General features: G+C 46.0%; 1 protein-coding gene across 1 annotated transcript; it reads left to right on the top strand.

The window, feature by feature from the left end:
- Positions 1-264: 264 nt before the first annotated feature.
- Positions 265-9044, top strand: LOC144148939 (uncharacterized). The gene is made up of 4 exons (XM_077680466.1): positions 265-492; positions 1122-1261; positions 3486-3778; positions 8724-9044. Exons 2-4 carry the CDS (start codon positions 1177-1179, stop codon positions 9000-9002), a joined length of 657 nt encoding a protein of 218 aa, XP_077536592.1. The 5' UTR covers positions 265-492; positions 1122-1176; the 3' UTR covers positions 9003-9044.
- Positions 9045-11649: the final 2605 nt, after the last annotated feature.

Consider the following 11649-nt stretch of genomic DNA (forward strand, 5'->3'; position numbering starts at 1 on the left):
AAGAAACCGTCGCTCGCGCGCCAGTCGCTTCTGGGATAAAGTAGGTCTCGAAAGTCTGACAGGCTATGTTGCTTGCAACGTATGGGATGCTGTAAAAATTTAAACATCCCTCGACAGAGATTGCAATTATCGAAGGCACAGGAAACGTTCCACAAGGCTCCTTACTCGACCCAGCCTTCGCGTTGCTGAGATCGCGGCTAATGAGCTTCCGCGTCAATGATAGCACCGTATACAGCTTGCGATAGAACACTTCAGTACATTTCTTGCAGCGGAACAGGAGCTGAAACTGAGACGGAAGAAAGTGCTCGTGCGGGAATGCGATAGGCAAATGTCATAGTAGTTACTGTATTTTATTGTTAAAGATGTAAATTGCTCATGCCACTATGGCTTGATCTGCACGACGCCTTAACACACCAGGAGAGCTTTTATGAAGCATCCAACTAATGTGATCCAGACGAGAAAGCAACTTCGCGTGGAATTGGTTTTTCAAAGGTAAGTGGAAGCCTCGCTAAATTGCCTCACGTTTTCCATCAGCGGAAGGGTTGAAGCTACATATTTTGTAGCAGCTCTACCGTTTTCGACGGTTACGTTGGTCCTTTCCATCAGTAGTTTCTCTATGGTGCCTACCTGAGTATAAAAAAATCTACGCTTTCTACGAAGTCACGAACAATTTTACGCGCCAACAAAAATGTGTTCTCTTCAACTCTGATATTATTTATTACCACATATCTATAACGGCGCTTACCTCCTACCAACCTGTGCAGAACAGGTATCTAGAGCGAGCTTGTCGGGGGCTAGGTTTGGGATACCAAGGTACGGTTGGCAAAAAGGGAAACAATATGGCACAAACTATTTTCTTGGGAGGTGCTTTTGCAGAAGACACTTGAGGGAGGAGGTTACCTCCCAGTCTCTCCGCACGCAAACCCTTTGTCTGCCCGCCTATGCAACTGTCCCTGCAAGGACCATGTCATCACCTATCCAGAATTTATTAATATACTTCCTTTCTTCAGTTTCAATGCAAGACCAGAACAATTTTCAGACTCACATTTCTTTCCGGCTATTTATTTTCCATCACTTTTGCGCTATTCATGTTATTTGTTTTCTTTTTTCTTACCTTTCAGTTGAAGGGCTGCTTGAAATATTCATCACTGTGAACACCGCATTCGCACTGCGAGTATGAAATTCCTCGCAACGCTAGTCACCCTTCTGGCGCTCGTGGTAATTGGTACTGCAACTGACTATTCCCATTTTACTATATTGGGTTAGTATGAAATCATTTATTGCTGCTTATTTTATACCGCCACCGCACATTAGTTGCTTTTCTGCAGAAATAAGGACGGCACCTTTTACGCAGCATAATGTAATTCGGGAACGTGTAACACAAAGATGTACTGCTTGATTCACGAGTAAAGAATGTGCCCTGCCTTTTTTTTCGGTAACAAAGAGCATAGCGCCTCATGTCCTGCCGAAAAATTAGCTGGAATATTTTGTGGATACTTCAATAAGCGTTTCTCTCCGCCTTCCCGACTTAAAAATTGTCCCGACATGCACAATTTGCTTTGCTTCAGAATGCCAAGTTTAAGTGTTTCTAGCACACCGTTCACAAGCCGCAATTTCGCACTGCTTCAACCGTGTATTGCATGGTTTTGCTTACTGAGCGATGAGGTTTAATGGCGTACCAATGGCATTTGCTGCTCGTGGCTTCTTTCTATACTCACCCGTCTTCGGATTACATCACCATCGTTCCCGTACCTTTGTGGTGCCGACACGACCGTGGCCAGAAGCTGCAATGTGCCCTCGCATTAACGCGCAGAAATGGCGACGCGAAATGTACAAACTTGCCTTAGCAACTGGTCCTGCTGAGGCGTTAAAGGAGCCATGCACACTAAACACAATGCCTGCTTATAATTATACTGATATCACTTTTAACGCCCACTTCACTCAAATAAGCTATATAATTTGCAACAAAGGGAATGGCCATACGACCGACTAGCTCATTTTCCGAAACATAACCTATCATGTCACATGCCCAGATCTGTGATTGGCTGAGGCCGGGCAAGGCAAACGAAAATTAGGCAGGGCTGATAAGCTTTCCGAAGGAGGTATTTGTGCTTAAATGTAATGCAGTATAAATGGAGGGATCAGCAATGAAAGCTGCAAATATACACGTAAACCTTCAAGTACCCACGCGCACAGCTGTTGGCTGGGCGCCCTACGTTTTTTTTAGCTGCACAGCAGGCCGCCGCTTTGCTGTTGTCTTATACGACACAGAGCGATTGGCGTAAGCGAAGTTATATTAGGTGAGCCTATTTGTCCAGCATACCCATTTTTCACCAAACGATTACTTTTTACCTTAACGAAACCATGCTAGGAGCAATTACGCTCAAAAACGAAGCAACGGCGGACAACGGTTCGCGGCTGACATGGTAGCGCCATCTGGACGGCTGATATTAAGAGAGGATGCAACGCCTAATGACGCACTGGATCTTTGTCTGGATACCCGCCCTCGTGAGATCGGGCAGACGTCACAAAAACACATGATTTGGCGGGAGAATGAAAATTTTAACCAAAATTCATTAATTTCTCAGTGAACATGGCATTGTTTGCTGCCGGAAAAGCGCTACAGGCACTCTAAAACACGAAATGTTTCGGATAAAACAATGGAATTATTTTTACATGGCCCCATTAAGGCAGCGTCATGCTACCAGAGCCATGGATTGACGTAACGCTTTTCAGAGCGCAATTGATTGGCTGTCGCTTTCATACGTCACCAAGCCCTGCATAAATTGCGCTCCGCTTGCCTGCACCTCTCCTACTGTTCTCCTCGCAACCTCTTCACTTGTCAGCAAAAGGACGGCAATCGTTTTTTTTTTTCGATGGGACACTGTTATGCTAATGCATACAAAGGATAACGTTTAATAAGCATGAACAGTGCTTAAAATAGGTCGAAGATTTAAAAATACCCGTCCGCTACTTTCGCCACAATCTGTTTGAGCAATCTATGCATTTGGTAGCAGTCAACTCTAACCAATATATTTTAGCCGCAAGGGAAATACCGCTGTTTTCGGAACAGGTGTTACCCGAAAAGTAGCATTTTTATTACGGATGGTCCGGCACTGTCCGAGATCGTTACGTGGCTTGAAACGGGGATATCGCCGAGAACCGCGGTGAATAAAGCACTGTGGCTCATATACGTGCAATACCATCCGCATGGGCTAGAGACTCCCGGTTTTCAGGCTCACGCTCGTTGCAAAGTGCAGGTGACTCTGCTCTTCACATAGAATTCATTGGTCGGGAAATATGTTGTCAATGAACCTCGCGCCGTCAACGTACGTCTCCATCACACTAAAAACTCTCTACGCGGACATTGAATGTAATTTAAATTTTTTTGGCATAACCATAGACACTACCTGCTAACGCGCATCTCCAGATTGCGTCAAACAGTCTGTGAAGTGAATGACACAATTTAACTCTTTTAAATGCAGGCAAGTGCCGGGATGCACCAGATGTTGATTGGACAACGAGCATCAATGCCTACCTGCGAACAATTCCTCGCAAGATAACCTACGCAACTCTCGTCGGCCACTACCCGATTCCCGGAATAGAGCTTGGGGAAGTGAATGTCAGGGGGCTTAGAGGCTTCTGGCCTTACAAGCCGTACACGACCTTCTGCATAGCGAACAACACATTTTTGGAGGTTTTTGTTTTCGCCGATTCGCCAGGCATCAGTGTAGAGTGGATGGCCTGCTCTGGACAATACGGCAACCTCGGCGCATTTGTAAGAAGCAACTTTTGGTTTGGTTGTTGTGCATATCACTATACCTTTCTGGCGGTTCGGAATCAGTCAGCGTCTCCCCAAAATCTAACCATAACTTTTAATTAAACGTTGTCCTAGTGTTGTAAACATCTAGTGCCTGCATTCTAATTTCCTTAAAAGTTATTGCTTTCATCAAAATCGTTATTTCGCGGAATTCATGAATGATTGCCATCTCACCAGGGCCAACGTTTTGAAATGGAAAATTTTGTTCATGCTGCTTGAAGAATCCTGAAGATATTCAGATAGCAATTCACTCTCATAATTTACACGTGTTAGTAACGATTAGGTAGATACATATGGTGAAGAGAATAAATATTTATAACGATCCGTCAACCAAATAAATAATATAAATGCTTGTTTTACAGGTAATCTGAGATAACAATATATTATAAAATGCGTAATTCCCGAAAATTCAAAGTACAACAAAATCTTAACGCAGTGCCACGAAAGTTAAACGCGCGCGCCATTTGCGCTCTTGCACCAAATAGAACGAACCACACAGGCAGCAGGGTTTATAGGGAGAAATGATTTTATTTTTTGAGGCCAACAGCGCGAACTTGTGAGCAGCCGATACTCCTAAAAAAGCATGGCGGCATCATAAAACTGGAAAAACGGAACAGGAACATTAAGGAAACCCAGAGGATGTCAATAACAGGTTACATGAAACAACCACTACTCTTCCCCGGTGTCACATAAAGAAGGCGTTCGAGTTACTTAAAAAGTAACGAAAAGGCACTAATAGGAGAAAAAATGTGTGGGTACCTAAGTCGACTTACGTACCATCTGTGGGAAAGCAATATGGCTTCCCCTGGGCTACTGTACTGCTACATTCCGTGTCAGGCTAGTTTTAAGGCGCTATCATAATGCAGACCCTTAGCTTCTCTAGACGGAATTCCCAATGGCCTGCGGTGTGGTAACCAACTTAGGTAGGAAAAGAAACGCACACGCACTGCGGCTATACAGAAGTCTTTTATAACCATCGCAAAAGAAAGTCATACTGTTTTAGCATTCGTAGGATCGTTGGAAATACCAACACTCATTTATCGCTTTCGCAAAATGTATTTGTTTGGCATTCAGGTTGTCGTAACATTCGGTTTTCCGTTTTATAAATCCCACCGCTGAAGCAACGAAGCCAGAGAGGGAAAGAACAGTATTCTCATAAATGTTCCGGAGAATGCAAAAACGTACGCCTATGTTCGTGTACCCACACAGCCATATATATGCAAGGCTGCACAGTTACATTCTATCAACTGCCTTACAGCATGGTCGAAGGTCGGCGCGAAAGAGTATTTTCTGATTTTTCTATTTCGCCAAAGCTCGGAAATGTCACGTTTGAATACAGAGGCTACAAAAAAGCTCCTCCTAGATAGAGAGAGAGAGAGAGAGCTTTGATATAAACTGTCCTAGTTCGAGCCGTCGTACCTCAGTCTCTTGGGTGTAGCAGGCCTCCTCATGTCCCATTTCCCGCATCGCAGTTTTCCCGCCCCGCTTCCCCCTTGCCTCGATATTCCACGGCCCGAAATCCCTGTCTTCCTTCCCACCTGTTGGGCCTCCTTGTGCTGCGAAAGCCCTCTCCCCGCACCGGACAGTAGGCAACCCTTTTAGTGGTAATGAGCAGGGAAGCCCTGCGTGGCCCTGTGCGATTTCTGGGGGGCAAATACAGTCATGCACCAACTGCCTCCCTGCCTGCTCGTGCGGAAACCCTGCAACAGATGAATACAGCGTGTGTGTTCTTTGTAGAAAAATTTAAATGCATCAGTCGGGCCGGGTCCTCAGTTTAGCCCAGGTCGAGTGAAAGGACAGTTCCAATAATAGCATTGAACTTACACTTGGCCGACGTGGCCTAAATACGGGCACATTTTTAGGCCCTGAAACACGTGGGTGCATGGAAGGCTGGAAACTCTACAGCATGCCTTCGAAAAAATGTCCCCCTGATAGTCATAAGCAACTGCATTTCTTTGGATGAACTGAGTAACACACAGGAGGAAGGAACAAAGCGCCTTGGGAAGTTGAACAAATGCCCACTCACAATGACTCGTTTCGGGCTCTAAGACACGCGCAAAAGGTTTCCAAAGACGGGTGTGCCAGAAGCCATGAACAATATCCACCACAACAATTTGTAAACGCTTTCTGTGTGTTCCGCCTGCGAGCGCCATTCAGCAAAAAAATTGGACCTACTTTTTGTGTGCTTCGTTGATTGTCTACTTCGTTTTCTACCTCGTCGTTCTTTCCTCCGTCAACTTGCGCATATTTTCGGTACATTTTCAGCCTGCTCATCATAGATCCATAAGGGTTTTAGCAGACGAAAAAGTATTTTTTTTCCATAATTTATTGCGCCTGCATGGTGGGGCTCTGGACATGATACTGCAGTCTCTGGATGGACCGGGCAGACCCTCCCGCATTGTGTTTTCGGGCGAGACAGAGCCTACTGCAATATGCACCGGTCACGGACCCAAATTTTAGTGTTGTGGAGAGCTCTAGCTTTTCGCTCCGGCCAACAAATGCCGTGTGCCGGTAGTACCGAACGTGTTATCGATGCTTAAATTGGGAAAATGTTGCAAGCTTCAAGCGAAAAAAATTGCGTGGATGATATCAAAACGCGTATAAAAAACGTCGTGTTTTTTGGTTACAAATCGTCCACGGGCTATTATAGACAGGGCAGTGTGTATTGTAAGGATCATAATCATCATCATCATCGTCATCACATTGCAGAACGAAAGCCTCTCCCAAAGATTTCCAGCGACGCCTATCGAGTGCCAGCTGAGTCCATGTTTTTCCCATAAATTTTCGTAGCTCTTATCGCCCACGAGTTCTTGGGCGACCCCTAGTGCGTTTGCGATCTATTGGCAGCCAGTCTGTCAAACGAATTCTGGTCCGCCTGTTGTCCTTCATTCGCATTACGTGACCAGCCCATGCTTATTTCCTTCGCTTAATTTGCACTAGAATGTCCTCCACCTTGGTCTGTTCGCAAATCCATGCGGCTGTTTTCCTGTCCCTCAACGTGATCCCTAGCATTCGGCGTTCCATGGCCTGTTGTGCCGATCTAAGTTTGGTTTAAACTTGAAACCAAACTTAAGTAGGTCATTACAGTAAGCCCATGAGTCATTACTGGAAGAACGGATTGATTAAATACAAGCTTTTTGAGTGACAGGGGAAGCTCACTAGTGAGGACGTAGGAATTGTTACCAAACGCAGCTCACCCCATGCCTATTCTTCTTCCGCGTTATATCACGTTCGTGGTTTGGATCAGCAGCGTTGACTTGCCCAAGATATACGTTATCGGTTACTGTTCCCAAGACCGCATTGCCCTATTGCAAGCATATAGGAAATTACAGCTGTTCAGGGTCCCCTATTTGACAAACCTGGCCGCCTAGACACATCTCACGTTCGTCTGTTTATCACGTCGTGCTGAAAGAATCGAATCGAGCGAAGCTCATTTAGACTTTTAACTGAAGTTTATGGCACAGGTGACACGTTTCGAAGAGGTCCTTTTCCGTCCAAGTCATTCCGGTGATTATACCCCGTGATACAGCATGCCTGCCTAAATGTTTGAATGACGGAATATATTCCGTTTATATTTTCCGCCGTTATTTCGACACTATTATTGGTAATTATTTCGTCGCTTCTGTACTTTTTACTACGGCTGTCTTTGACGCCTGCGTTTCTAATGTCAAATATAAATTAAATAAAAATGCTTCTAGCATTCATACCCTTGGCTTCAATTCCCCGGATCTCTTCCTGCGCTCACGTCCTTGTTTCCTGGACCCGTAGTTGCTTTCCCGGGGCTTCAGCCGGAGGAAAAAGCAGGGCGACCTTACTTATACTAGGGGAACACGCACTGTACGTCCCCGTGCACGCCCAGTAATACTCTTGGTTGCTGTCGAATCGGGAGAGGGGGCGTTGCATGACCCCGCGCAGGGATAAACTGCACCTTTGATCCTTTTGGGGGCAACAAAATCTATCCCCACATTCGTTTTTGCTGAGGCGGGGGGGCAAATTCTAACCTGTGTATTTGAGAGGAAGGATGTTGAATACGAGTGGAAAAAACCCAGTTGTTTCGAGCGTGAGATTCGCAGACAGACCAAGGGCGTTCGGGTTGTTTCGTGGTCAACTTCGCCAAACTAATCTATGTGGATTATCCAAGTCAAATTGTAAATTAGTTGAGACGCTGAACTCATCTGCATTCGTTCTTTTCACAGTTGTCTTGCTCCGCAGACGCTTTTTATTTCGAATCCATTCCAACCCACCCAGCTGACTTTAATTCAAGGTGTCATGCCAGATTAACGCAGGAGGTGCCGATGAACGCTGCTTGACACAGCTAGATTTTTCCAAGGTTATTTAGTGGACTTGTGCGAGTTTTACGTCCTGCATAGTAGTGAGCAAAATGTTTAAAAGCACTGCACAAAGGAGAGTGACCGAAACACAAACAACACAAACACACTATGTGCGTTATTCCAACTCCCAAAAACCACCAGACTGTTGTGAAACCAAGTTCGCTCAGTAGGAAACTGAAATAAACACCTGTTTCTGGCAATGATCTGAAAATATGGGCGCACAAGCTGAAAGCTTTTAAACCCCTCGTTTGAGCGATGGCTGTGACACGAGGACGCGGGCAATGTTTCCGGCCTTTTAAAATGTTTCTGCGATGGAAGTGAGAAATCAATTGAACGTCGTACAAGATATTTCGACATATTTTGAAGAGAACAACACATCATTGCCCAGGCGTGCAACAGAGGTGCTCTTATAAACAAAATTGCAATTGTAACTACATTTTTTTTTGTAAAAGGGCATGCCTTATCCCTCAGGTGATAAGTGAGGACATAATCTAAGTTTTCGACAGAGGCAAGTTTTCCTTCGTGCATAAGTTATCACTGTGTGTATTTGATTGTGCCCTATTTTTTCGCAGGTTTCTGGCAGCACCCTTCGGTTACTCTTCATGGCAACGCCAAGTGAAGAGGAACCGCGGAAACTCCAGTTGAAAACAGTATATCCTCAGACTGCTTGGGACGCCAAAGTGTACATCACGGGAGGGAGCAAAGTGTTCCAGACTTTAGCAGATGTCGTCACCTTCATGGCCAGGCCCTATTATCAAATTCTCTGGAACCATTTCCTGCTTGAGGAAGCGGCACTGTTGATCGAAGAGGAACATTTGCGATTTTGGCATTTTTACACAGAGATGTTGTGACACGACACCTGTAAATAATACCGTTAATAAAAGGTACTAACAGTGCAGAATGATTGCGTTCAGAATTTATAATCAGCGTTCTTACGGCCGACAACAGAGAAATCATCTACAATGGTTTCGGCGTCAACGGACCAACTGCGCCGTCTCAAGGCAGCTCCCAGACACGTCCTCCGGCCACCGCAAAGCATCATTTCTGCAATAGAGCGAGTGATAGCACAGGGCGAAAGTAGCGTGGAGAGGGCCGCGTACGTAGATGCCTTTGTATGCGCGAAAAGTCGCGTTGCCAACGGTACGTAGACAATGAGCGTTTGCTGTTGTTCTTCCGGCCAATCCCATTTGGTAGCCTTGTGCGTGCTCCTGACTTGGCAAACCCTTGCTGCATCGCGCGCGTTTCCAGAAATGCACCATTTGCCGGGTAACCTAGCAACACGTCCACCTGTGCGCCCAACACCAGACATGAGCGCCCAAACCAGGCGTTTATTTTGCTCCCTTTGTTAAGCGGCTGGCGCAAATGACAATGAGGTACAGGAAGCGTTGCTTGGCATACCGACACGTCCAGGTGGCTGCGGTGGCGGTCGAGCATGTGTGGACGCATCTCGTCACCGTTTCTCAGTGTTTCAACGAGACGCTCACGCTCTTGAATCATACACCAAATGATCTTGAGCGAATTCTTAATAAATTTTGAGTGTTTGAAATCCTTTAAATATATCTTTTAATGGAACCCCCATGGACAACCCTGCATCCCAACCCCTTGTGATTTGAACTTCTCAGTGGCAGTCCATAACTATATACAGTCAAACCCGTTTATAGCGAACCGCAATATGCAACCCGCCTATAACGAGCTTATTGTTACGAGTTCGCAATCCGCGAGAGCCCCCCGCCCCCTCCCGAACTCCGCCATCCGCGTATGCAGAAACGAACAAAGTACAGTAGCCATTACCATACCAAAATAACCCATTTATTGGAAGTAATAAAGCTACTTTCCGCCTTAACTGCCCACGTCGCCAAAAAAAAAACGGTGATTTTTGTTTACACTTTCGTTTTGGCGGCTTCAACTAGCATAGCATTCTCTACACGAAACTTTGTTTGCACCAGTTCGAGTCCGTGTCCTCAAAAATCTAAGAAGCATTGGAGCAGCACATCGACTGCCGAAAGCGCTTTATTATTAGCGTCGGACGAACTTCACTCGCGACATCACCGGGAACGTTGGCGAGCTCTTCCCACAGTTCACCGGTGCTGCTATCTTGGTCCAGACTCGCTGACTGGGCGGGTTCCGTCGCCAGTCCCGCGCATCGGAAACAGTTACGGAAAGTATTGGGCGTCACGTCGCTCCGTGCGAGGCCCAATGTCTCAGTCGCGGCTCTTGCTCCGTGGTCGCGGCCAATCCACATCTCAATCGCCGCTCCGAGATCATGCATTTCGGCGGCCATTCTAGGCGCCCAGAGTTCGATATATCGGATGTGAACTTCGTTATAAGGAATATGTTTCGCATGTATTTCCGTAACTGTATTATTTTTGTTCGATATATAGCACAATTCGCTCTATCCGGGTTCGTTATAGCCGGGTTTGACTTAGTAGGGGAAAACGTCAACACTGCCATTCTTCAAAACTTAGGGTATGTACGCACCTCTCATGAAAATCAATAATTACCAAGCTGTTCTTTTTTTCGCCACGTATTGTTACTGAAGTATTGCATTCACAATGACGCGGGTCGTCCGCAAAATCAATTTAAGAACGAGCATAATTGAGATTGTATTGGTTCTCTTGGAATAAACAAAAGACTTCGGTACTTAAGAACTACGCGGAAGTACCAGTAATGCGGCTTCCAAATTAAGCGAGACAGAAAAGGAATCGTCCAAACTGTCGGAACCGCTCAGCGAGGTCGCCTGTATGCCCGAAAGAAATGTGTCAACATTGCAACGTTACTGGAAGTCGATTGTCAGTTAAGAAAGCGGCTTTTCCTTTCTTTGGGCGGTCCGCTTGTAAGTGAATAAGCATGTAATTTTTTTAACGCAAACCTTTCTACCTTTACCAGCCAACGGCTGTTTCGTGACATGCGGGACAACGCGGCCTCCGCCTCCCAACGCGGCTGGGGAGGCGGAAGGCGCTTTTCACTCACTGAGCCCAGTGTAGATGGCTCGGCAATGGGGCGCTATTACCCAGCCTTACGCGTGCTCACCCCGGCGGGCGGACCGGCGGTACCGTTCCGGGTGCTTTGTCGTCTGCTTTAGAGATGGTGTTGGGCCTGTTCTGGCGGAGCTTCGTGTCCATTGCCCGCTTATTTCGAACAGCTTTGTTAACTAGTTCGCAGCACGTTCTGGATAACCCGGACCCGACGGAAATAAGGGTTCGCATGGCAAAGATATGTTAAGGATTCGTTTGCAGTGTGGGAAACACAATGTAGAAATTACTTGTTGGCCGAAATGTAGAGGCATTTGGCCGCTATAGAAAGGCCGCGTTTTGCGCACTGCTTGTCACGAATGGGGACGGTACTTTCCGAATTTCTGGGCACCAATTCGGTGGTGTTTTAGCAGTTATTCCAAAAGAGGAATGGAACAACTGGTTCTGAAAAATCAGTATTATGAAAGTCCCATCATCTTCCTCGAAGTTCTGAAACTTGCGAAACCATTTCGTTTAAATCTATATA

This window comes from Haemaphysalis longicornis, unplaced genomic scaffold, assembly GCF_048455015.1.
Source record: "Haemaphysalis longicornis isolate Haplotype H1 unplaced genomic scaffold, Haemaphysalis longicornis Haplotype H1 scaffold_8, whole genome shotgun sequence".
NCBI lineage: Eukaryota > Metazoa > Arthropoda > Arachnida > Ixodida > Ixodidae > Haemaphysalis > Haemaphysalis longicornis.